The sequence below is a fragment of the Erythrolamprus reginae genome, chromosome 1 (genome assembly GCF_031021105.1).
Source record: "Erythrolamprus reginae isolate rEryReg1 chromosome 1, rEryReg1.hap1, whole genome shotgun sequence".
NCBI lineage: Eukaryota > Metazoa > Chordata > Lepidosauria > Squamata > Dipsadidae > Erythrolamprus > Erythrolamprus reginae.
In genome coordinates this window covers 41,376,793-41,404,007 of record NC_091950.1, presented here as the reverse complement: position 1 = coordinate 41,404,007, position 27,215 = coordinate 41,376,793, and the positions used below count along the sequence as shown (strand labels likewise).

The following is a 27,215-nucleotide window of genomic DNA, read 5'->3' as shown; positions in this document are numbered from 1 at the left end:
GTTAGGAGTCTTATCTTCTAGTAGTGAAGCTAAGCTTACACATCTGGATAGTATCTGCCAAAAAAGTCTTTTGGGGGGGGAGGAAAGAATCCTTTTTTGTTGTTTAAATAACAAAAGCAACAGATCAAGTCTAGGCATTTATAAATGAAAGTCCCCATTGAATTCTGTAAAGTTTCACTCAGGGTTAAGAGTGTGCGCTTTAGGGCTGCAGTCCAACCCGAAGTTCCACTGAACTCAGACAAGTATGTAAATGATTGCAATCCCAGCGTGAATCGATCGAGCTGGCTCCTCTCCAAAGTAAACTCGCTCAAACTTTCTCTCTCTTCTGCAAGTCCCAGTGGGTTAATTTGAAACTCAGTACCAGCATTGCAGCCTTAATCCGCCGATTACCCTAACGCGTATCGTGCCTCTTGTCTCTGGTTCGACCCGAAGTTGCTCTCGCTCTCGCTCTCTCCTCCAGTGTTTCCCAACCTTGGCAACTTGAAGAGATTTGGACTTCAACTCCCAGAATCCCCCAGCCAGCGACTGCTGGCTGGGGAATTCTGGGAGTTGAAGTCCAAATCTCTTCAAGTTGCCAAGGTTGGGAAACACTGCATCTACTCCATCGCTGCCGACCCCGAGTCTCCCGTTCAGAAGCTCCCAACCCGAGTTGACTTAATTCAATTTTGGAAATTCCCCAAAAGTTTGGCTCGCGCGTTGGAATGTCTCTCCTACAATGTGTAAAGACAAAAATTACCCACGCAACAAGCTTAAGAAGCATCAGCTGTAATATTTTGTTTGGCAACCGGAGCGGGGCGAGAAAGCCAAATCTAAAGCCTCCAGGTAGAGAGGTAAACTTCACATTCGCAAGGAGGAAGTCGCGCCGAGCGTAAAAGCCGAGGGTGAGGGAGGAGTTGATTGACGGTTTCTATAGAAACGCCGGATCCTCCGCCCCCACCAAGGAGAGCCGGCCAATCAGCGAGCCCTCCCCAATCCAGCCGACCGCTTGGGCTGCTAAGAATATGTAGCAGGCGAGAGAAGCGCCGAGGAGTCACGTTGGGGAGGGAAAGAAGGAACGAAAGAAAGAAAGGACGGGAAGGAGGGGGGAGAGGAGGGAGGGAAGGAGGGGGGAGAAGAAACCGCGATCCGTTTACACGAGCTTTGCTAGAACAAGCCGCCTTCATGGTTCCTACGTGGCGGAGGGGAAACTTGATCAGCTAAACGCCAGCCGGGTGGCGGTCCGGGAAGAGGAGGAGGAGGAGCGGCGGCAGGAGGGGTGTGCGAGCACTTTCGGGGGAGGGGGGGGTTGTGGAGGAAGGGGAAAAAAGAGGGGGGAGAAGCCCCTCCACCTAACACCCAGATCGGGAGGGGGGGAGGGCGAAGATGTCTTCTGCCTCGCCCACCACCGCGCTTCCCGGCGTGGTGGCCACGATCATCAAGCAAGAGAACGTCCTGGAAATGTTCTGCGGCGGGGCGGCCGAGAAGGTAACCTCGACTCCTTCGCCTGCACCGCCTCCTGGTCTCCAAGCGGCGGCGGCTCCTTTTGCTAGGAAGGAAGAAGCCGGGCAAGAAGAGGACGAGGAAGAGGATGAAGAAGCAGCAGCAGCAGCGGCCGGTAGGGTCGCGGGTCAAGTTCTACTCCATTCGGAACTTTTGCTGCGGAGCGCCGCCGTTGCCGCCGCGTCTCCCTTGTCGTCGCCTTCGCCCCGGTCGTCGTCCTCGTCGTCCTCCTCGCCCCGGGCTCTGCTGGCTTTCTCCCCGGACCACGTCGCTTGCGTCTGCGAGGCTTTGCAGCAAGGCGGGAACTTAGACCGCCTGGCCCGGTTCTTGTGGTCGCTGCCTCAGAGCGACCTGCTACGTGGCAACGAGAGCCTGCTCAAAGCCCGGGCGCTGGTGGCTTTCCACCAGGGACTCTACGCCGAGCTCTACGGGATCCTGGAGGGCCACAGCTTCGACGCCGCCAACCACCCGCTCCTGCAGGAGCTCTGGTACAAGGCGCGCTACACCGAGGCGGAGAGGGCCCGCGGCCGGCCCCTGGGCGCCGTCGACAAGTACCGCCTGCGCAGGAAATTCCCGCTGCCCCGCACCATCTGGGACGGCGAGGAGACGGTCTACTGCTTCAAGGAGAAGTCCCGCAACGCCCTCAAGGAGCTCTACAAGCAGAACCGCTACCCGTCTCCGGCCGAGAAGCGCCACTTGGCCAAAGTCACCGGCCTCTCCCTCACGCAGGTCAGCAACTGGTTCAAAAACCGGCGGCAACGGGATCGCAACCCGGCGGAGCCCCAGTCCAAAAGGTGAGAGAGAGCGAGAGAGGCGGCCGCGTGTCCGCGGGAACGGCTTTAACCCCCCCCCCCACGCCACGGGAGCCTTTTAACTTCCACGCGAGTGGGGGGGGGGGGCATGGCGGGAAAGCAGAGCAAATGAAAGCTCCAGGAGAAATTCCCCTCAGAAATTCCTCCGAGGAAGGAAAACTCGCTGCGCATGTTCAAAATCTCTGTTCGAATCAGCTTTAAAGGTTTAAACCAGTGTTTCTCAACCTTGGCCGTTTGAAGATGTGCGGACTTCAACTCCCAGAATTCCCCAGCCAGCGAAGTCCACATCTTCAAACGGCCAAGGTTGAGAAACACTGGTTTAAAAAGATTCTGTTATCCACCCCCAGCCGCCACCACCCCAACAATAACTCTAGCTGGTGGACTAAAGGTTAAAAACCAACAGTGTGTAAAACAACAGAAACAATGTAGGAGATCTGAAACCACTTACATTTGCTAGATTGGCCTCTGGTGCTACTTAACCCCCTGGGGGAACCAAGCCAAGCTTTAAGGCCTTATTTAAAGAAAACCAGGAGGGTCTGAAATAAATGACCCTTAGCAGATAGAGGCATATAGTGAGACTTGACATGAGCCCCATCCTCTCCTGAGTTTAGTCAATTCCACACTTTCCTTTTGGTTTACATCCTCTTCCATCTCTTCTGGTACCTTCTCTACCTTTTGACTTCTGTTTTTCCTTGGGTATTTAATCCTTCTTTGCTTATGCCATCTCATATCCTTTCAAAGTCCTTCGTATGTATGTATGTATGTATGTAACATATTTCTGTTGAATTTGAAAATGAAGGGAGACTAGTATAGATCTATTTTGGCCTTGTTGTAGCCATAGGCAGAGAATTAACTTCTAGACCACAGGATCTCATCCTTTCAGCTTTGTATGTATGTATCTCATTCTTTCAGCTTTCATCCTTTAGTGATTTGACAGAAATATATACTGTAGTATGTTTTTTTCTGTCGGATTTCTGTCGCAAAAATGTGACACACACACACACACACACACACACAGACAGACAGATAGATAGATAATCTCTCTCTATATATAGAGACAGACAGACAGACAGACAGACAGATATATCTAAAGATAGATATAGATAGATATATGCTTGGTAAACCTCACAACATCCCTGCAGTGCAGGTCATCATTACAACCCTTCCTGCATTGTTGACTGGAGTGCAAATAGTCCCCTCTTCTCTAAGGCTGCCTGTGGAATTTGGGGCCGTGGCAAAGATTTCTTAAAAAACAAACCAACATGTCTCCAAGGAAGACACCTGGTTTGCTTCTGCTGCTGCTTTCCCAAACTCTTATCCTTGGGCCTCAATTCTTGGGCCTCCCCCAGGCCTTCTGCCTTGCTGCTTTCTCTAACCTCCTGGTCTGGCTTTGTTTCATTCCCACCAGAGCAATTTGCCTCAATCTAACACCTTGCCTCTTTCTTGCTCTTCCTGTTTCCTTCCCCTCCTGTCTGCCTCCCTCCCTCCTTCCCCCTCCCTTGCCCTCTGTCCTTGCCTGGCTTTCATTCCTAGCAAATATGGCGCTTACCTTCAGCAGCCCCTTTCTTTGCAGGCTACCACTCCCAACCTTGGCTTATCCTCTTTCCACGTTTCTGCTTCTTAGTTGCTGGATTCAAGGAAAAAGGGATTGTTTGACAGTAAACTAATAGGTTGTTTGATCCTTTAGACATAATTTTGTCCCCATCTTCTCTCACAGTGTGTCTCCAAGGTCTCCACCCCACATTTTTCGGCTCACATTTCTCCTTGTAATCTTTTTTTAAAAATCTGCCTGAGGACATAGCTTCCCCAGACTTTCACAAACCTTTCTTTCCCTAATCCTCAAGAGTTCTTTGTAGCTCAGATCCTCTAGTGCTTTTGCCCAAGATGTGTCCTCTTTCTGCAAAAAAATTAAAAACTTTGTAACCCCTGGTGCTTTGTCCTAGGCACCTCATTGCCATGTTCTACAACATTGTTCCCTGCTGCATGTCCAGCTAGTATTTTGGGTCTTTCCTTCTCTTTCTCCTTTGGGCCAAATCTTTTCTCTAGGTCTTCAGGCAACCTTCTCCTTAACAGCTGGAAAATTCTGTTTCTTCCTAGGATGCTGCTTGTGTAGATTCAACATCCCTTATATAATTCCTATTCTTATTTTTATTATTATTTTTTAATCTATTTGTTTGTTTGTTTATTCTGTAGCTTGACCATTCCTTTGTGTTTGGAGATTGGGAGGAAATTGTTTCCCCACTCATTTTGTTTGACAGCGATAATTATTTCCCAGGTTATGTCACCCAGGAAGCAAAAAAACTGAAACTTGAAGCTCATCGGCTTGGCTAGTGAGCCTTTCTCTCCCCCCCCCAAATCACTCTTGGTTGGTGACTTCTTTGCTCTTCTTGTTGTGAAACTTGATTATGGATCAGGTTTATGTCCTCAGAAGATGGGAACAGGGTCTTCCACAGTTTATGATTCTAAGCAACCTGCCAGATGTCTTTTTAGCTGGCTTCTCCACTGGAGCCAGAGAACTCTGTGGCTGTAGTTTCACATCATGCCCAGCCATAGGGAGGTATGGTAATTTATGGTATTGCCTAGTGAATCCAGCACTTGTGAATATGCAAACAGGACTTGGCACAGTTTGTTTATTCAGTCTTCCTTTGGGGAAATCTTATCTGTAGGTCTTTTTTATTTTCCAACTAAATTTACCGACATAATTCCTGATGCTGCAGAAATCCCTTCTAGAGCTCCAGGGAGCTGCTTAGGGCAAAAGTCTTCCAACTTGGCACTTTTAAGACTTGAATATTACTAGAAACATAGAAACATAGAAGACTGACGGCAGAAAAAGACCTCATGGTCCATCTAGTCTGCCCTTATACTATTTCCTGTGTTTTATCTTAGGATGGATATATGTTTATCCCAGGCATGTTTAAATTCAGTTACTGTGGATTTACCAACCACGTCTGCTGGAAGTTTGTTCCAAGGATCTACTACTCTTTCAGTGAAATAATATTTCCTCACGTTGCTTTTGATCTTTCCCCCAACTAACTTCAGATTGTGTCCCCTTGTTCTTGTGTTCACTTTCCTATTAAAAACACTTCCCTCCTGAACCTTATTTAACCCTTTAACATATTTAAATGTTTCGATCACTAAAATGTAATATTTGCATGTTTTTGCTCTTGGCAATTCAATTCAATTCAATTTATTAGATTTGTATGCCGCCCCTCTCCGAAGACTCGAGGCGGCTCACAACAACGATAAAAACAATATTATAATGGCACAAATCTAATATTAAAAATAATTAAAAACCCTATCATAATTAAAAAACCAAACAGCACAACTTTAAGAAGTGTGGACTTCCACTCCCAGAATTCCCAGCCAATTCTGAAAGTTGAAGCCCATACACCTTCAAGCTGTCATGATTGGGAAATACTGGTTTGACCATTCTGAGAAATACAAAAGTCAGAGGTCTTCAAACTTGGCACCTTTAAGATTGTGGTCTTCAACTCCCTGAATTCTCCAGCCAGAATTCTGGGAGTTGAAGACAAGTCTTAAAGTTGCTAAGTTTGAAGACCCCTGGCTTAGGGCCTTCCAAATACTAACTTTTTAAAAGGACAGAAAAGCTGTCTGACAAGAGGTCACCCCAGATAATCATCTGTCTTGCAATAATAGCCAGGTAACATTCCTCTGCACAAGGTACCTCCCTCCCTTCCTTCTTCCTTTTTATGGGGATTGACTGAAGACAGGAAAAATCGCTGCCTGCCCTGTTTTGTTTTGTTTTAAGCATCAAAGACCTCTATTTTCAAGTAAGGGCACAATTGTGCTGATCCCAGCCTCTTTGCATCTTTGGAGCAAAGACATCAAATGCACAAATGGCAAGTCAGAAGTGAGACCAAGGAAAGCCAGTCAGCAAATGCTAGCCAGGTGGAGGGTACAGAAGGCTGAAGGCATGTGTGGATGTTTGGACTTGCCACAGCTCCTAAAAGAATAAAGGGGCTTGCGGAGAGAGTGTGTGATGTTAATGAGATAATTACCTTCTGGGTCTTGCCGAGCTTTTGAAAACAGTTTTCCTTTGGTGGGTAAAATTATTATTAAGATCCTGGGTATTTTCCATTTTAAAAGCATCTTGGTGTGGGTTTTTTTGTCCTTTCCAAGCTTTTGGAAAGGAGCATAAACCAGGGCCAATCTTTATCATGTAGGGTACATTGCATTTTCTCTTTTTATAAACATTTCTTTTGTTTAGCTAGGATCTGCCAAGTTGGGTTTGACTCATCAAAATTGCATAGACAAATACTTGCCATCCTGAGCTTTGTAATAACTGCTTGCTTTTCGAGGGACACACCAAGGCATCTCTTTGATTCCACCCATCCACTTTATCACTTGCCTTCTCTTTCTGTTTCCATCAATATTGCCATGTTGTGGACTTAAGAAAGTTCATTAAAAATTAGATTGTTTTAAATTAAAATTAAATTCTGGCTATAGCAATGCTATTTTATAGAGATCGGGGTCATTGCTCACAGTTTCAACTTGTTTTAGATCATAATAGATGGTCTATAACAGCCATGACCCAACCATGTCCTGCAGGCCCCATGCGGTCCTTGGACAGCTAGTAGCCCACAAGTTCTATTATTATTATTTTATTCACAAAAAACAGTAAAACACAGCAAATGCTGGATTTTGTATCACAATATCACAAGTTGAAAAGTTCCCAAGGGTCTAGGACTATGTGATTTAGTTTTGTATGATGTGTGCAGAACCAAGTACGGTGGCCTTTTGCAACTGACAGATCGAGATTTTGTCAATGTTTATTGTTTTCAAATGCCGGCTGAGGTCTTTTGGCACAGCACCCAGTGTGATGATTACCACTGGGATAAACTCTACTGGTTTATGCCAGAGTCGTAGTTTGATTTTAAGATTAAGTTTAAGTTTAATCAGATTTGTATGCCGCCCCTCTCTGCAGACTCGGGGCGGCTCACAGCAATAACAATACAATGTAAAACAAATCTAATATTTAAGTTAATTTAAAAAACACCACAAATTAAAACCAATCATACATATTAGCGTACCATGCATAAATTTTATAAGCCTAGGGGGAGGGAATATGTCAATTCCCCCATGCCTGACGACAGAGGTGGGTTTTAAGGAGCTTACGAAAGGCTAGGAGGGTGGGGGCAACTCTGATATCTGGGGGGAGTTGGTTCCAAAGGGTCGGGGCCGCCACAGAGAAGGTCCTGATATTGGCTAAGTTTTTCTTGTTGTTTTTCATCAGTTCGTCTGTCACCTGGTGATCAATGTATATCAATGATTCACACTTTTTTTCTTTTCTACAATGGTGAGATCCGGTGTATTGTGTTCCAAAACCTTGTTAGTTTGAATTTAAAAGTCCCAAAGTATTTTGGCATGTTTGTTTTTTATTTATTTTTATTATTATATTTATTTTATTTTATATTATTATTATTATTATTATTATTATTATTATTATTATTATTATTATTATTATTATTATTTGTTCTGTCTGGGTTCCCCCAGACCTCAACACCAACTGGAAAAAACAGCCAGACACTCTGGTAAAAGCCAAAAGTATTTTATAGCTGGAAAAAATAAGCACAGAGGAAAACCTGTTCTTCCCAACAGACAGGCTATAATACGTTACAGCAGGGTCCTGATGTCCAGACAATACAGCAAGCTTCTTGCTGGCACCCCCCCCCCCCAAGGTTTCAATAGTCAAAGGCACAAACCAGGATTCCAAGACGCCAAAGTTCACAGCCAGGTCCCACGACTCTCAAAGATAAAACTCCACAAGCCAGGAAGGGTGGGTCTGCCTTTTAGCCTTTCCCAAGAGCACCACACCCAAACCCAGCTGTTGCCACTTTAATGCTGAAAGTATTTAGCCAATTGATTCCGTCTCTGAGTAGCTCTTCGTTGTCGCAGATCAATTATGGCTTGTGCACTTTCCTCTAAGGAATCCAGGCTGCTTGCTGGGGAGAGCTCCCCCTGGTGGGACTCTGGCTGTCCTCCCTCTTCTTCAGCCTGGGATTCCTCCTCCTCGTCTGTCTGCACCTCCTGTTCCTCAGCCTCTCCCTCTGAGCTGGAAACCGACAGAAGGTCAGCCGTTCCCTGAGGGGCCTCAGACGGAACCACAACAATTATTATTATTATTATTATTGTTACCTTTTATTCATTAAACATGAAACTCAGTCAACTGAACATTTAAAAATGTATCACAAATATTATTGTCTAGTGCTGATGGTTGATACAGGTTGCTGCCAGCATCCTAGGTATCAATAATAATAATAATAATAATAATAATAATAATAATAATAATAATAATGGTGTGTGCAGAGCAACTCTTGAGTTATCAAAGACATGCACATAGAAACGGGATATTGCAGTAGATATGAGTAATTATCCAGTCACACAGATACGTTAAAATGCATTTGGTGTTTACTTTAAAAAATAGCACAGTCCAAATAAACAGTCCAGGTCATATACATTCAAATTAGTCAATCTCTAGAAGTACAATAATCTTCTTACCAGTTTATCTTTGTCATATACATTCAACAAAGATATTATGTCTTACAAATACATCAGAATATCAGAGAGATTAACAGAGCATAACATAGAGATCACTATCAAGAGAAGGAGTCAATCAAAATGAAACAACAGAGAGAGTAAGCCATGATCTCTAGCTTCCTCTTATGGCAACATGCAATACTACAGCCAATCAGAACATAGCATACATTTTAAAGCTATATTACATCAATACATACAACCATACATTGTTGGCTTGTTAATATATTGCCAACCCAACTGTTTGGATAGAGTATTAACAAATGATGATGGTGGAAGGTCTTAAGCATAAAACGTATCAGGAAAGACTTCATGAACTCAATCTGTATAGTCTGGAGGACAGAAGGAAAAGGGGAGACATGATAGAAACATTCAAATATGTTAAAGGGTTAAATAAGGTCCAGGAGGGAAGTGTTTTTAATAGGAAAGTGAACACAAGAACAAGTGGACACAATCTGAAGTTAGTTGGGGGAAAGATCAAAAGCAACATGAGAAAATATTATTTTACTGAAAGAGTAGTAGATCCTTGGAACAAACTTCCAGCAGACTTGGTAGATAAATCCTCAGTAACTGAATTTAAACATGCCTGGGATAAACATATATCCATCCTAAGATAAAATACAGAAAATAGTATAAGGGCAGACTAGATGGACCATGAGGTCTTTTTCTGCCGTCAGACTTCTATGTTTCTATGTAGGAATTAATGCCAAATCCAACAAAACAGCTGGCTGTGGTGATACAATTGTAATTAATAACAATAATAATACAAATTATTATTAACATTAAAATTATTACATATTTTATATGTGGCCCAAGCCAAATGATGGACACCTAACCTCTACAGCATCTATAAGTCCAATCAATTGACTGGTTCACTACCAGCACACTGACTGTAATGATCACCAGCCAATAACTGTTGGCTTGTGCACAAGGACAAAGACACACATTCTTTTTATGTAAAAGCATCATCTCTGCAATTTAAAAGAGTAAGCAGTTATTATCCTTGAAACATATAACCTTGGTTCATGCACTCAGCAAAAGAATAATATTATTCTATCAAACCTTATCAGTTGTGATATACGATCAGCTAACATGATGGATAGACCAAGCTACTAATACTTTGCATTCACAAAATAGCAATGAAATTATTAGCTATGTAGTTCATAAAGTGGTTGTTCAGACATTCTGAATCATAACCAATAAATTAGCAATTCTCAAAAGCTGAACTTCAAATTAAAACTGATATTTGTACATCATGTAAATAAACTGCTACATTTATACCTGGCTTCATTAGTTATGTGAATATATTCAATAAGCTTTGTGGCTGAATGGGAAATTCAGCCTAGATTTCCCTAGTTTTATTTTGGAGAAGTTTGTATATTACAAGTGGCTAAATAATGGTTGGCTAGTGGCTAGTTTGTGGTTTTATATGTGTTAAAAATAAACCTGCATGATAAGTTTATAGTTCTAAGAGTTCTTCAAACACAGACAGCTGGGTTAATTTAAACTATAGCTCACCTAACCATAGATTAATAAATTGTATGAACATAACCACTGTAATCATGATAATTAACTGGCTCTTTTTGCCTTCCTTATAGAAATATGAACTGTTGTCCCTTTCCTGTCTAAGAATAGACTGCTTTCAGCTGTTAGCAACATTCATGATAGTATGAACTCCCTTGGAATATAATCAACTTCTCTTTTAAGAGAAGATACCTACTTATTTTGCAGTGCATTAATTATTGCTTATGGGTTAATTTTTGCTTATGGGTTAATTTTTGTATGTTTCTGGTATCACTTCCCTAGTCCTTCCAGAAAAAAAGATGCCTTTTTATAGAGATGTATATAAAATAATAATAATAATAATAATAATAATAATAATAATAATAATAATATATTAGATTTTTATGCTGCCCCTCTCCTTAGTTATATTTATACAATTTTGCAAAATGAAAGTAATCAAACAAAAACAACTGATTCCTCTTTCATTTGCATGGCTATCCCCCTCTGATCTGCTTTGGCTACAATAACCTTTTTCTTCCCCTCCCCTGCTGTGCTGTTCCTTCTTCCCTTGAGAAATACTCAGGATTGAAGGCAGCTAACACAATTTGGTCCTTCTCTCATAATGGTGGTAAATTCATCAGTCCAAGATGCCATTAGTGGCCTGTTGTGTCTGAAACCAGCCACTGCCATTTGGGGAATCTTGACAGTCTGGATATTGCTTTATTCTTCTGCATTGGATGTCTATTATGCTGATTACCAGATCTTGGCTTGGCTGCTGTTTTCCTTTGGTTTAATACTAGAAGCAATTCCACTTAATAAAAGAACAAAATGTTAGTCCCAGCTTCTGCCTCCATCTTTCCCTAGGATTTTTCCCTGGGAAAAATCTTCCTCCCCTTTATCCTAGGAACATAGAAACATAGAAGATTGACGGCAGAAAAAGACCTCATGGTCCATCTAGTCTGCCCTTATACTATTTCCTGTGTTTTATCTTTAGGGTGGATATATGTTTATCCCAGGCATGTTTAAATTCAGTTACTGTGGATTTACCAATCACGTCTCTGGAAGTTTGTTCCAAAGATCAACTACTCTTTCAGTAAAATAATATTTTCTCATGTTGCTTTTGACTATCCTCAGATTGTGTCCCCTTGTTCTTGTGTTCACTTTCCTAATAAAAACACTTCCCTCCTGAACCTTATTTAACCTTTTAACCTGTTTAAATGTTTCGATCATGTCCCCCCTTTTCCTTCTGTCCTCCAGACTATACAGATTGAGTTCATCAAGTCTTTCCTGATAAGTTTTATGCTTAAGACCTTCCACCATTCTTGTAGCCCGTAGCCCTAGAACACAGGAAAGCCTAATAAAGCTGTCAGATGCAAAGTTGAACAAAACAAAAACCACCTATTTCACAGAAGTCTTTATTGATTAGTATTTATTTCTATTACTTTTATAAATAAGGCAGTAGTCTAATACTACTTTTTTGTCCTATTTCCCCCATAAAAACAACCCTGTGAGGTGAGTGGGGCTGAGAGAGTGAGGTTGATCGAAAATCACCCAGCCAGCTTTCATCATCATCATCATCATTTATTGGATTTATAGGCCACCCCTCTCTGAGGATTCAAGGTGGTTAAGGCATGATTAGAATTCAGAGTCTCCTGGTTTCTAGCCTGGAGCCTTACCCAGGTGACCAAAATGACTCTTGGTCATGCTGAATTTACATAATTTGCCATTAAGAGTCAGGATGGTTGCTGTGAGCCACTCTGATGGCGAACCAATGGCATGCGTGCCACAGGTGGCACTCGGAGTCATATCTGAGGGCAAGTGAGGCATTGCGCTATGTCAGCTGATTTTTGGCAGGGGAGGCCGTTTTCACCTTGCCCAGGCTTTAAGAAAGCCTCCAGAGTTCGTGAATGGCGAAAAATAGATCGAACAGACCTACTGGAAGTTTGGAAATGAATTTCCAGTAGGCCCAATGGAGGCTTCAGTGAGGGCTGTGCGCATGTGTGGGAGGGGCAGTGGGGAGGTTTTGCACACACATTTGGAGGGGGAAAGTCATTGCATTATGGGTGTGGGCATGCACATGTATGCTATCGTGCATGCATGTGCCCTTTTGGCCCCCAAGCAAAAAAAGGTTCACCACCATTGCCCTAGGGCAGTGAAGGTGAACCTATGGTGCAGGTGCCACAGATGGCACGCGGAGCCATATCTGCTGGCACATGAGCCGTTACTATAGCTCAGCTCCAATGTGCATGTGCGTGCCGGCCATCTGATTTTTGGCTCAAGTGAAGGCTCTGGAAGGGCATTTTTGGCTTCTGGAGAGTCTCTGAGGGGATGGCTCTGAAGCCTGGGGAGGACCCACCAGAAGTCCAAAGAAGCTTCCAGGAGGGTGGGGGAGGCCATTTTCACTGTCCCCAGGCATTGAATTATGGGGGTGGGCACTCGCACATGCGTGATAGCACACATACACACGCCTTCGGCACCCGAGGAAAAAATGGTTCACCATCACTGCCCTAGAGAATTGAGCGGCATAGAAATATAAATAAATACATACATACAGTAATCCCTCGCTACTTCACGTTTCTTATTTCATGGATTCTCTATTTCACGGGCTTTCAAAGGGAGATCCATTGAAAATTTTAAATCCATTAAAAATTCATAAAATTCTTCTACAGTACTACTGTACTCTATTAAAGAAACTGGTAGGATATCACATGTAGTTCCAGCTGAGAAACATTATAGAATGACTGTTTAATGCAAAGGGTGGGTTTTAAAAGTCCAAATACTTGTTAAATACATTAAAAAACAATTTCCTCTACTTCCTGGAAATTCGTTTTTCAAGGGTGGTCTTGGAACGCATCCCCAGCAAAAAAACGAGGGATCACGGTATATATACACACACACACACACACACACACACACACACACACACACATATACATACTGTACTTTTAAGGGACCAAATCAAATCACTGATCTAATTGAAGAACTATTAGCTTGAATATCCGTGTTAAATGTCCATTTATAGAAATTGTCTGCTATTGAATAGCAGATATTGCAGTATTGATACCTTTTCTGCAGGCTTTCTAAAAGCACCTGGATAAAGAGACAGAAGGATGAGTGAAATGAACTTTGCTGTATTGTACACATGAGATACCTGAAAAAGATATGTTATAAGCACAAGCTGTGTGTGCTAGACACTTCTTTCATAGTGAATAGAAGAGCTGATAGATTTCACAATACTTGACTAGCACTGGAACCAATGCATTAAAAAAAATTCAGCATTTTTCTCCATATAAGCAAGAAATTCTCCGTCAACATGTATGGATGGGCATTAAATACATTGTTATGATCCCTATCAATCTATTATTTCTTTTTCATACCATAATGAATGTTGGTAATTTTGCATTTGGCTTACTGTGATATTGGTAGAATTATTTGGTATTTATTACAGAATTATTTGGTATTTATATCCTGAAAGTAAGGGGCTCGTTTCAATCCTGTGTGTGTAACAGGAGCATGTCATACTGTAATGGTTTCTCTTCTTTTCTGTGTTGCTAACTTTTGCCTTACTTAATAGTAAGCCCAGAGTTAACCTGCCATACTGCATTCTAACTACTGTGTCACCACAGCATAAATCAGCAATTTATTTTTGCTGATACACATAACAAGGTTTGCAAAGATCCAGCAACATTTTTTGAATTTTGGAATAGCAGATCAATACAAGTTTTGAACATGAATTACTATACATTGCAACTTCTTTGGACTCTTATTCTAAGCAATCTTGCTGAGCAGGCAGAATTAATCATATAGTTCCCTGAACCATAGGTAGGAGTGCTTTGAGAGGCAAGAAATTTATCCTAGCATTCCAAGAATATAAGAGTGACATTAAATTAAAGAAGTAAAATTCTCTAGTCTAATTATTTTTGTTAATGTCCGGAATTACGGTACTTTTTTATATAGTTTTTGTCTCTTTGGGGAGATGCATTCAGGAAACAAATAGGGAAGAATGAAAACCAAGCTGTATTACTTTATTTATGCATTTGTATTATTATTACTATTGTACACTGTTTTATTGTCGCTGTTAGCCGCCCCGAGTCTCTGGAGAGGGGCGGCATACAAATCAAATCAAATAAATAAACAAACAAACAAACAAACAAACAAACAAAATTATTTATTCTGAAAGGATATAAAATTATTGGTATGTATCATTGGTCAATTTTCTCACCTTTCTGCCAGAGCTGAGGTTCCTTTGCTGATCCCGGCTGTGGATTGTTTATAATTTATTCAACAAATCATTATCTGGTGAATTTTTGCAATTCATTAAGCCATGGCTTTATGCAAATCAAAATTGCTGGGTTCCCATAGCACACAGTCAAAGCTAAACAAACCACAGTATGATTTACCACATCATGATTTATCAGATTAGGTTCACACATTGTGCTTGATTATGTGACTAATGTAATCTTGAGTTAGCCACATGTTGTAGGAATCCACCCATAGTGGATAATTCAACCACATAAAAGATAACTGCAGCATACATTTTGTCATTTTTTTAAGCAAACATCAGCTTATTCCTTCATGAAAATTGTCTGATGTAAAAAGCTGCACACTGCAGTAATTAGAAACCTTTCAACACTATTGAAGGAGTAATACGACGCTTTGTCTTTGAGGAAGATGCTGTAGAAACACATTAAGAATGTTAATCTTTGCAGCTCTTTTCTTTCCTAGGTACATACAAGCAAGTGGCCCATGGCTAATGTCTGATGCTGATTGTGAAGAGAGTCTTTCTTTTAAATCCACCTATTATCTAAATAGTTTGGATATAATCCAGCCAAAGTTAAGTGCTTTCAGGTTTTTATGAACCTCAGTGAGAGAGTTATGTACTATGGCCTTAAATCAGTGGAACTGGCAAAGTACTTAAATTTGGCTGGCTAATCAAATAAAGTAAAGAAACTGTTTTAATAGCCTTATAAGAATAGGAATCCTCACATGCATTTTAGTGAAAACTTTTGAAACTAGAAGTATAAATGGCGTTTTAAAATATCAGGCATGCTTGTATTCCAAAATCGTCCTTTGAAGCTGCAGCATTATTTTATATGCAAACATTCCCTGACAATTCCGCTTCTTTAACTTTTGGTCCAGATTAACCATTTGTTTTCCTTTGGTTGTAAATCAGCTAGAGTCACCTCTAAGTGAGATGGGTAACATAGAAGTTTAATAAATAAACAAATGTGCATTGAAATTTCAAGAATATTCCCACCAGTTGTATTTGCAAAGTTGTGGCTGCTACAGTGTTATTGTAGTCAGCCGTGTCAGGTGATTGTGATTTCCAACACACTCTGCCAGCTTCCCATAAACCAGATCAATGGGAAAACCAGCTGGAAATCACTTTTGTTCCCATTGCTTTTTTTGCACAGCCATGATCATTCTGTTTAGGTAAATTGGTTTTCTAGTATATATTTCATTAGGTTTGCATTTAAATATATTGTCCTGAAAATAGGACACCGTTTCTGAAACTAATATTACCGTACTTGAATATACTACTTGGAGAAGTACTTGCTGCAGGGAGGCAGAGGCAGATTTTTTTTCCCCTTCTGCTAATCAGGCTGTGCTGAAAGTTAAACTGAAACAGGCTTTTGGCTGTTTGCTGTAAGGAGGCAAATTGCTGGGAGACAAAGATAGAAGCAATTTTCTTTCCTTGTTTTACTTCCCCCAAAAGGAGGGTGTGTATTATACTTCGTAGCATTGTATACTCCAAAATTCTAGTTGTTGCATATTTTTTTCTGATGGTCAATCACAAGTTGTCTTTCTATTTTTAATTTTGAACCCTGGAATAATAAGGAATAAGTCTGTTAGCAAAGCATTCCTAGTTTTTTCATTCTCTGTCTTCATAAGCCTTTGTTTCTAATTGTGTGCCACCCTGAGTCCCAGGAGAAGGGCAGCATAGAAATCTAATTAATGATGATGATGGTGGTGGTGGTGATTATTATTATTATTATCATCATCATCATCATCATCATCATCATCATCATCATCATCATCATTATTCTCTGATCATCTGGTTGCCTTTCTCTAAATTGTCCAGTATTGATGTATAGAAGTGGACATATTAATCAAGTTAAACATTTAACATTAAATTTCGGGGTTCTGAATTATCAAAGTTCCCTAAAAATCATGTAAGATTTCTTTTGTTCTTTTATAACAATTATTCTTTCATTCTTTTCTATATATTATTGTACAGGTGAAACTCAAATAATTAGAATATTGTGCAAATGTTCATTTATTTCAGTAATGAAACTTAATATATGAGAGAGACTCATTACATGCAAGGCAACATAGTTCAAGCCGTGATTTTTCCATAATTGTGATGATTATGGGGTACAGCTCATGAAACCCCCAAATCCACCATCTCAGAAAATTAGAATATTACATGCGATCAATAAAACAAGGATTGTACATAGGACAATATCAGATCTCTAAAAAGTATAAGCATGCATATCTACTCAGTACTTGGTTTGGGCCTCTTTTGCAGCAATTCCTGCCTTAATGCGGCATGGCATGGAAACTATCAGCCTGTGGCACTGCTGAGGTGTTATGGAAGACCAGGATGCTTCAATAGCAGCCTTCAGGTCTTCTGCATTGTTCGGTCTCATGTCTTCCATCTTTCTCTTGGCAATGCCCACGGGGTGCTTAGATTGGGCCCATAGAGCCAGCCTGGAAATAGCAAAGGACCAGTAAGCAGTGCCTCTGCCAGAAAAAGCAGAGCTCGGGAGTGCCATGGGCCGTCCTTCTGAGTTCCATTTTCACTGACCAAGGGTTGCAAGATTCCATCATAGTTGAAAACAGAGTTCGGGAGCCCATTTTTGCTAACAGAATGCTTGGGCCGCCACAGATGTGGCCCACAATGAAATCGAGTTTGACCCCCTTGATCTATGTAGCTGCGAGAACAATCATGGGCTTTCCTAGATATGCCCATGTCACACCAACACTCCGCAGTCTACATTGGTTGCCAATCAGTTTCCGGTCACAATTCAAAGTGTTGGTTATGACCTATAAAGCCCTTCATGGCATCGGACCAGAATATCTCCGGGACCGCCTTCTGCCGCACGAATCCCAGCGACCAATTAGGTCCCACAGAGTTGGCCTTCTCCAGGTCCTGTCGACGAAACAATGTCATCTGGTGGGATCCAGGGGAACAGTGTTCTTTGTTGGGGCACCGATCCTCTGGAATCAACTCCCCCTGGAGATCAGGACTTCCCCCACCCTCCTTGCCTTTCACAAACTCCTTAAAACCCACCTCTGCCATCAGGCATGGGGAAATTGATTCCCCCGGGCCGTTCCGTTTTATGCATGGTTTGTCTGGGATTTATGATTGTTTTTATATTAAGGGTTTTTAATTGTTTTGAATCATTGGATTTGTACTGTGTTTTATTGTTGTGAGCCACTCCGAATCTTCAGAGAGGGGCGGCATACAAATCTAACAAATAAATAAATAGATCTAATAAAATCTAGAATAAGACCTCCAGCCTTTCTGATCTGGTAGGATACTTGGAATTTTGAGGAATGTTTTGAGAGTAGATTTAAAAAATCATGTCATATTTGGCATCTAAACATTTTCAACCTTAAAATGCAATTCCTTACAATTTATATTAATATTGATTGCTTCCCGATTGCTTATTTATACCCTATGACAAATTCCTTTTGTGTCCAATCACACTTGGCCAATAAAGAATTCTATTCTATTCTATTCTATTCTATTCTATTCTGAGCAAGTCACTTTGCATATGGCAACCTCTGTATAATATACTTACTATATAGAATTCCACTATAAAGTTGCAATTCTGTGTGCAGGACTATGGAAGTAACGCTTGCTTGCTCCTTTGTTTGTTTGTTTATTTCTGAGTAGGCTGGCATATCTCACCAAGTGGCAGTAGCTGATTGATGTAGATGCCTGGGCTTGGAAACTAAAGAGGCTCACACCTGCTTAATATCATCAGGCAGCATCAACATTGTAGGCTATACTGGGAAGTAGCAAAGCATGCTGGCAGGAAGCATTTCTATATTGTTGCTGAGAAAACCTACATGGATATTTGCATTTAGTCACTAATAATTTAAAAAAAATTGAGTCTTTTTCTTTAACATAGAAATACATAGGACGGCGGTACCATGATTGAGAAATTTTTATTTAGTTATTTTTTTTCTTTTCATAAGCAGCTTATATATGGAAAACGGGAATCCTCATAGAGACTGTTGTGGTTAGCTCTGGCCCAGCTCCTGCCCCAAGGACTGTGGGTGTGGGGGAGACATCCACATGCTGCAGGCCTGTTTTGCCCCTGGTGGAATCTGATGATGAAGGCTCCTCTGACCAAGAAGACATGAGTGACAGGGAGGAGGAGAGTGTGGCAAACACCTCAGAAGGAGATCAATTATCTAGCTCCTCCTTGGATTCAGAACAAGAGTTAATGATACAGCCATGCATGAGGAGAGCGATGCATAGGCAGCAACAACTGAGAGATTATTATCAAAGAAAATGAGGCCACCTGTGGTTGGGTGGGGCTGTGGTAATTAGTGAGGTTGCTATAAATAGCAGCCTGTGGGTTTGGCCATTGTGGAGGATTATCTGATCCTTGTGTTTCATGACTGATTTACTGACTTTGACTTTTTGGGTGCTGATTTTTCCCTGCTTTGAAACTAAACCAGAGCAAAGTGTGTTTCACTTTGTGAAAGAAGAAGGGCTGTGAATTGCCTCACAGCTGCAAGCTAAGTATCACAGGACTGATAAGGGACTTGTATAAATTACCAGTTTGTTTGGAGACCAGTGCTCTTTGCTATAACAAAAGAGGGCTTAGTTTAAGTGAATTTTCATTATAAAGAACATTGTTTTGAATTTTCAAACGTGTGTGTGTCTCTGAAATTTGTACCTGTGAATTTTTGGGAGGATTCTACCAGAGAGCCCGACAGAACAGAGACTAATCTTGTGCTATTTTCCTTGATCTGTTAGTTTTCTGTGGGTAGGATAATTGTTTCTCCCATTCATGAAAAAAGAATTCAGTGAGAGTCTTTTCAATATTTCAAAAATTCAGTGAAAAATGCCGCATCAATTCACTTGTTGCTTCTCTCTTGATTTGTAGTGAGTCGGATGGTAATCCCAGCACAGAAGATGAATCCAGCAAGGGGCAAGAGGACTTGTCTCCACGTTCCCTTGCCAGCACCTCTGATGGCGGCACCAGCCTAAGCCTCCCTAGCCCAATGGAGCAAGTATACATGCAGCAGCTTGGAAACTCCAAAATATCCTTAAGCTCTTCAGGAGTTTTACTGAATGGAAACCTGATGCCTCCCAATCCATCTGTTTTTCTTAATGGTACTTCCTTCATTCAGGGCCCCAATGGTCTCCTTCTCAACGGCCTCAATGTGGGGTCTTCTCAGGCGGTATCATCAAGTCCGCTCAAAACATTGCCCAGTGCTTTGAGCAATGGAGTCTCCATGGGCGACCTGCTAGTCCCTTCCGCAGAAGATGTGAAAGACTTCAAAATCCTCCAGACTTCGCTGTCCAATTCTATTACACCACCCACACCCACCGCAACATACAGTCCCAATTCTGGGCCTGCCTCTTTCCAAGGCTTGGCACCAAGCATGGAAGTAAAGAGGGAAGAGAATGAAGAAGCAATAACATTGCAAGACAGTGGCTCAGTAGTCACTTTTACCACTCCAATCCAAATCAACCAATATGGCGTTGTCCAAATCCCTAATTCAACAAACAATGGCCAGTTACTTAACGGAGGCCTAAGTTTTTCCCCAATGCAGCTGTCCCCAGTATCAGCAGCAACTTCCCGAGGTAAACCTTCACATATTAAATTATTTATTATTTTATTACCGGTAATTGGATTTATATGCCACCCCTCTTCGTAGACTAAATTATTGCTTTTGTGTGTGTGTGAAATTAAGAATGTTAGAGATACGTAATGGCTTAGACCAGTGTTTCCCAACCTTTTTTGAGCCGTGGCACATTATTCATATTTTCAAAATCCTGGGGAACACTGAACGCGGTGGGGGGTGAGGGGTGGGGGGGCTAAAGAAAAGTTTGGACAAAAAAAATCTCTTCCTCCATTTCGCTCTATTTCTCCCTCCCTCTTTCTCTCTCTTCCTTCCTTCCCTTCTTTCTCTCCATCCCTCTTTCTTTCTTTCTTCCTCTCTTTTTTGCTCTCTTTCTCTCTCCCTCCTTCCCTCCCTCTATGTCTTTCTCTCTCCCTTGCTCTCTCTGCCTCTCTTGCTATCTTTCTTTCATTCTCTCTCTTTCTTTCTCTCTCTTTCTCTGTCTCTCTTGCTATCTCTTTCTCTCTCTCTCTGTCTCTCTTTCTCTCTCTCTTGCTATCTCTCTTGCTATCTCTCTCTGTCTCTCTTGCTATGACTCTCTTTCTCTCTCTCTCTGCCTCTCTTGCTATGTCTCTCTTTCTCTCTTTCTCTGTCTCTCTTGCTATGTCTCTCTTTCTCTCTCTGTCTCTCTTGCTTTGTCTCTCTTTCTCTTTCTCTCTCTGCCTCTCTTTCTCTCTCTCTCTGCCTCTTGCTGTCTCTTTCTCTCTCTCTCTTTCTCTGTCTCTCTTGCTATGTCTCTCTTTCTCTGTCTTTCTCTCTCTGTCTCTCTTGCTGTCTCTTTCTCTCCCCCCCTCTCTCTTTCTCTCTCTCCCTCTCTTGCTATCTCTTTCTCTCTCTTTCTCTCCCTCTCTTGCTGTCTCTTTCTCTCCCCCCTCTCCCTCTTTCTTTCTCCCTCTCCCTCTCTTGCTATCTCTTTCTCTCCCCCCTCTCTCCCTCTCTCTTTCTCTCAGCAGCCGCACCGTGGGGTGGCGGGAAGGTCGTCAGCTGTGAGGCGGAGCTCCGGAACGGAGGCACCGATGGCTGTTCCGGAGCTCCGCCTCACAGCTGACCACTCTGCCGCTGCCCCAGGGCTACTACCCGCTGCGGCTGCTGAGAGAGAGAGGGAGAGAGGGGGGAGAGGGGGGCTACTACCCATTGCGGCTGCCGCCGCCATCACCCTCCCGCTACGCGCCACCCTCCCGCTGCCGCTACCCTCCCACCAGGCCCCAAAGCTCACCTGCTGCAGCTGCCAGGGAAGCTCCAGCCGGGCGGGGCGCTGCAGTTGCCGGAAAACTTGGAAGGTGCTAAGAAGGAAGCTCAGCTTCCGTTCTCACAACTTTTTGCTCTTCGCAAAAAGTTTCGAGACCAGAAGCTGAGCTGCTTTCTTCGCGGCACACCTGACCATGTCTCGCGGCACACCAGTTGGGAAACACTGGCTTAGACCAGCGGTCCCCAAACTATGGCCCGCAGGCCGGATGCGGCCCAGTGAGGTCATTTAACTGGCCCGCGGCAGCACACGAGATTTTACCAATCAATATAATAAGAGAGAGAAAGAGGGAGAAATAGAGAGAGAGGGAGAGAGATAAAGTGTGAGAGATTCAAAGAGGGAGAGTTAGAAAGAGAGTGAGTGAGAGAAAGAGAGAAGAGAGAGAGAAAGAAAGAGAAAGAGGGACAGAGAGAAAAAAAGAAAGAGAAAAGGAGAGAGAGAGAGAGAAAGGAAGAGGGAGAGATGGAAAGAGAGAGAGAAAGAAAAATGAGAAAATGATGGAGGAAAAGAACGAGGGAGAGGAAAATGAAACAAATGAGAGAAAAGGAAGAGGGAAGAGAGAAGTGGAGAGGAAGGAGGGAAGGAAGGAAGGAGAAATGGAGTTTGTTGATTTAAGTTTAAATTTACTTGTTAATAAAAAAGTATAACTGGCCCCCTGTGTAAAAAGTTTGGGGACCCCTGGCTTAGACCCTAAGGTGGCTCTTTTGTTTACAAAAGGAACCTTTCCATGAACAGAATACACTTTGACTTCGTGTGGACTGGTATTGATGGAAAAACACCCAAATCCAGCAAAACAAGTTTTTTAGATGGCTACTGTTGGAGAATCAATGAAAATACAAACTTTTTCCCCATATCAACAGGCTTTAGCATCTTATGATCTACACCAGTGTTTTTCAACCAGTGTGCCGCGGCACACTAGTGTGCCGTGAGACATGGTCAGGTGTGCCGTGGGGAAATTAAACCTGGGCCCCCAAACTATGGCCAGTGTGCCAGATATGGCCCGCGGAGGCCATTTATCCAGTCACCTCCATCCGAACATAAACATTCCCCTCGCAACCCCTCCAGCTATCAGCGACAGGAAGAGTGGAGACACAGGGAACGCTCACTGACCAATCACCTTCTAGGATTCATCCAGACCACTAGCGATGAACCAATAGCAGGCCGCCTCTCATCCACACCCAGGAAGGTCCCTGCTCAGGCTGCTGCACACTTGTCATTGTGTGGCCACGGCGAGTAGTTGAAGCTGCTACTCCTCCCCCGGGTCCCGATTTCTAATCCTGGTCAGGACTGGAGGTAAATGTTGCCACCACTAGATGAAGCCTCAGCCTCAGCTGGTTATGTCTATCCTGATGGTGTATATAGATATTTGACCTTTTTCTTTTTATAAGAGGTCCCTGCAGAGGGTGATATACAGTGGTACCTCATCATACGAACTTAATTGGTTCCAGGAGGAGGTTTGTAAGGTGAAAAGTTCGTAAGATGAAACAATGTTTCCCATAGGAATTAATGTAAAAGCAAATAATGCGTGCAAATCCTTCAGGAAAATCCCAAACTTTAGATGGGAGGCGAACAGAGGGCAGGGAGGAGCAGCTAAAGGGGACGGGTGGAAGAAGCAAGGCTAGGCTAAAGGGTGAGTGGGTCTTTCTTCAAAAGACACAGTTTCAGTGCCTTTGCACGCATGCAAAATCTTTACTCCTCCAAGCTGCCCCTCCCTTTTCTTTCTTCAAAAAAGGGGGGGGAAAGAAACCCCTTCATCCCAACAGCAGCTGCTTGGGTTCGTAAGGTGAAAATAGTTCGGAAGAAGAGGAAAAAAAATCTTAAACACCGGGTTCGTATCTTGAAAAGTTCGTTAGAAGAGGCGTTCGTAAGATGAGGTACCACTGTACTATATTATTAACTATATGTATAATATGTACTGTGTTAGAGTGTCATTTTGTGTAATTTTGGTTGGTGGTGTGCCCCAGGATTTTGTAAAGGTAAAAAATGTGCCGCGGCTCAAAAAAGGTTGAAAATCACTGATCTACACTATTTATTTTTCTTTTGCCTGTTTTGGCTGTAGGACTAGCTTTGTCTTTGAGTAGAGGGAGCCATATAGATTAATGTTCAGCCCTACTTAGCCAGCTGCTCTTGGGTGTGCAGAAGATACTGTCCAAGAGAGTAAATCTTTGGTTTAATAGATTTCATTTATACACTGGGTGTAGATTTTATTTGGATGTCTCACAAAAACAACAACAAATCCCATTGTATTCAAAGTAGTGTGAATGATTCCTCTCAATGTTTGTCATTTGCATTAATTTATGTCACAATATAATAATTATTACCCAGGGCATTAATTCTTGCAAATGATATGAAGCCAAGTTTAATGTGATTGAGGTTTTATTGTATATTATTTGTTAAATGTCGTTTCCACCAGTTTTTCTGTTTGTATATTAATATGCGCTAATGTTTTTATTTTTATTTTAATAATTGGAAAACTGCATCTTACACATTTGTAATGTGTAAGTACTGACAGATTCAGTATATTACATGCTGTATATTCATATTTGGGAAGTGTGAATTTGATAGGGATATGTTAAAATGTAAAGCAGATTAATTTACAGAGTTATCGTATACAGTAATCCCTACAAATATGCATGGTGGAGCAATATAATAATCCTTCCATTGCATGCCCATATTTGATGACAAAAGAGCTGGAAAGGATCAGAACTCATTAGTACTAGGAGAGGAGATTATCAGATGAAAATTAGATTGGGAAATTGGAAAAAAAATCCTGGAAAAAAGTAATCACTGACAACTTCTGTAATGTTGCCAAAAAAGTAACACAGACATACTAGACACAGACTGTAATTGCTAGGAGGAGGGGTTGATTTTACTTTAATCTTAGCAGATGAGATTTTAACCAGAATGATCTGGATAGCACACCAGTTTACTATTACTATGCAATTCTATTTGGTAATGTTTCATTATTTTTCAGTGATCTTGCTTTTAGGTGACTATAAAATAGTAGCCGCAATAACACTTAGACTTATAGATTGCTTCACAATACTTTACAGCCCTCTCTAAGTGGTTTACAAAGTCAGCATTTCCCCACCAACAATCTGGGCTTTCATTTTATCAATCTTGGAAGGATGGAGGACTGAGTCAAGCAGTGAGCAATGAGTTGACCTTGCAGAACTGCCGTGTAACCACTGCACTACCACGGATTACAGTCTAATCATCATACTGAGCTCCCTAGTTCAGGGGCCCCTAATCTCGAGTCTATGGACTGGCACCGGGCCATGGCATGACAGCAACTGCACCCAAACAAGCAAAGCCCCATCCATAGGATGCAGGCAACATACAAAACCATGCCCCCTCTAGTCTGCAGAAAAAACTTTATCCATGGAACTAGTCCCTGGTGCTGCATACCTTCAAGATATTTTTTGCAAATTAGAGTGGTGAAGTGGGAACTACTTATTCAGGTTTTCAAAGCCTAGCAGCAAATTCAGAAAATTGAGGGCCACTGGTCCCTGGTGCTCACAAGATTGAGGGCCATTGGCTCAATTTTCCTGAGTCACTTATGTATCATTCACATATAATACCTTATTTGAGAGCCAGTCCAGGAAATCACAAGGAATCAATGGTGACTCAAAGGCGCGCATACACACACACGCACACACATCCCCGGAGCTGACTTTTAAACTCGACCATTCCCTATGAACAGCTGAAGCACATTTGCATTTATTCACTGCTTTACATAACCCTGTGTTGATAATCCTGGAGAAAAATAAACTATACTATTAATTATAGTGCTACCTCTTGTAAATCTCACCAACCTCTGTTTTCCGAAACTTCACTGAGATTTGCATACATTCGTATCTATCCCTTTATATATCATGGCTGACTCTTTTTGAGCTCTGCACCAAGTGTCCAATATTAGTGGAGTAAGCCATACACCTCTGACATAACTGTGTTTTTAATATATAATGAGAGCAGTGTTTAAGATGAAGATCCATGACTTTATTCCCTGCACCAGCTGTGACGTTAAGCTTCAATGCTTTGGGCCAAGGTCAAAACAAAACAATACTCTATGGAGAGGGGTGGCATACAAATCTAATAATAATAATAATAATAATAATAACTGGATGGAAATATCTTTTCCCATATGCTGCTAGGACTTTGAAAACCTGACTAAATAGTTCCCACTTCACCACTCTAATTTGTAAAAAATATCTTGAAGGTATTCAGAAAAAAACAGTTTAACTCATAATCTCTGTGTTTATAGAACATAGAATTATAGGGCTGGAAGGTCTTATGGTCCAACCCTCTGCTCGAGGCTGGATTTGTACCTTGTGGCCTTATAGAGACACTGAATGATTGCCCTCGAGCAATCGCGGGAATTATAATTATGTGTGTAGCACAACTCAAGGTGGCAAACAAGGTTGTGCTGAAAGAGAGAATCTTGGCCCAAAGTTATCCAGATGGCTTTCTTGCATAATGGATGCCTAGAATTCAGAGACTTCTGGTTTCTAACTCAGAACCATAACATTGACCTAGATCAGTGTCAAACTCGAGGTCGAATCCAGCCTATGGGGTGCTTAGATCTGGCCTGCAGGGCTGCCCTAGAGACAGTGAAGGACCAGCCCCCAGTGCCTCTGCCAGCAAAAATTGAGTTTGAGAGGGCCGCAGGCATCTCTCTGAGATCTGTTTTCACTGGCAGAGGGTTGCAGAAAGCTGCCACAGCTGAAAACAGCTCAGGAGCCTGTTTTTGTTGGCAGAGTGCTTGGGCTACCACATACGCCCCTGACACGAGTAACGTCGAGCTGACCACACCCATCCTGGCCACGAGATCAAACATGATCCTGATACAGCCCCCAATGAAATCAAGTTTGACACCCTTGACCTAGTTTATTGAGGAAATCCAAATGTCAGCTTGTAGAAATGTTGATTAAAAGGTCCTCTGGCCTCTTTGGCTAGAAGAATCATGAAAGAATCATGGGAAAGAGCTTTTTTGCTTGAAAATTTGAAGAGTTTTTCCTACTTGGAATAAATTATATTACCTAGATCGGTATTTACTTAGATTGGTATTTCTTAACCTTGGGGTGTGTGGACTTCAACTACCAAAATTCCCAGCAAGCAATTAATTATTTGAGCTTTGCCTCTATTAGTAATGGAGAACTTGTTACCTGCTATAGACACATTGAGCTCTATTAATCCCAGTCTATTCCGGGTAGTGATATGTAAGCCAACAGGGGAAGGAAAGTTGGAAAGGCAATTTATCCATCATTCTTGTAGAATTTGGAAAACAAAACAACTTTAATTCTTCCACTTTTTTGATATTTTTTAGGATATGGAACAACTCTACTTCTTCATATCAGAGTTGCTATAATTAAATAACTTTCAGGGGATTATATTGCCCTATCACCATTTTATAATTCAATATAATATTGAATATAATTGAATTGAATATTACAAGAAGCCAAAGGTTCCACATATCCAGTGTTCATAGCTTATCTTCATAGGAGAATAAATTATCAGTTTGATTATTTGATTCAAGATCTTAGATTTTTTTACCATTACTTTACTATTCCTTTATTAAAATAGAACAGTGTTTTTCAACCAGTGTGCATGGTCAGGTGTACCGCGAAGCTCAGCTTCAGAGAGAGAAGAAGAGCAAGAGAGAGAGAGAAAGCAAGAGAGAAAGAGAGAAAGAAAGCAAGAGCGAGAGAGAGAGAAAGCAAGAGAGAGAGAGAGCAAGAGAGAGAGAGAGA

At 41.9% G+C, this 27,215-nt stretch overlaps 1 protein-coding gene across 1 annotated transcript in view; it reads left to right on the top strand.

Moving 5' to 3' along the window:
- The first annotated feature begins 1,016 nt into the window (after positions 1-1,016).
- LOC139166720 (homeobox protein SIX4-like) overlaps positions 1,017-27,215 on the top strand; it is a 36,978-nt gene continuing 10,779 nt past the window's right edge. Inside the window, exons 1-2 of the mRNA XM_070750675.1 lie at positions 1,017-2,273; positions 19,478-20,181. Of these exons, the coding sequence (XP_070606776.1) occupies positions 1,363-2,273; positions 19,478-20,181 (1,615 nt within the window). The 5' untranslated portion in view covers positions 1,017-1,362. The remainder of the gene's footprint in view (positions 2,274-19,477; positions 20,182-27,215) is intronic.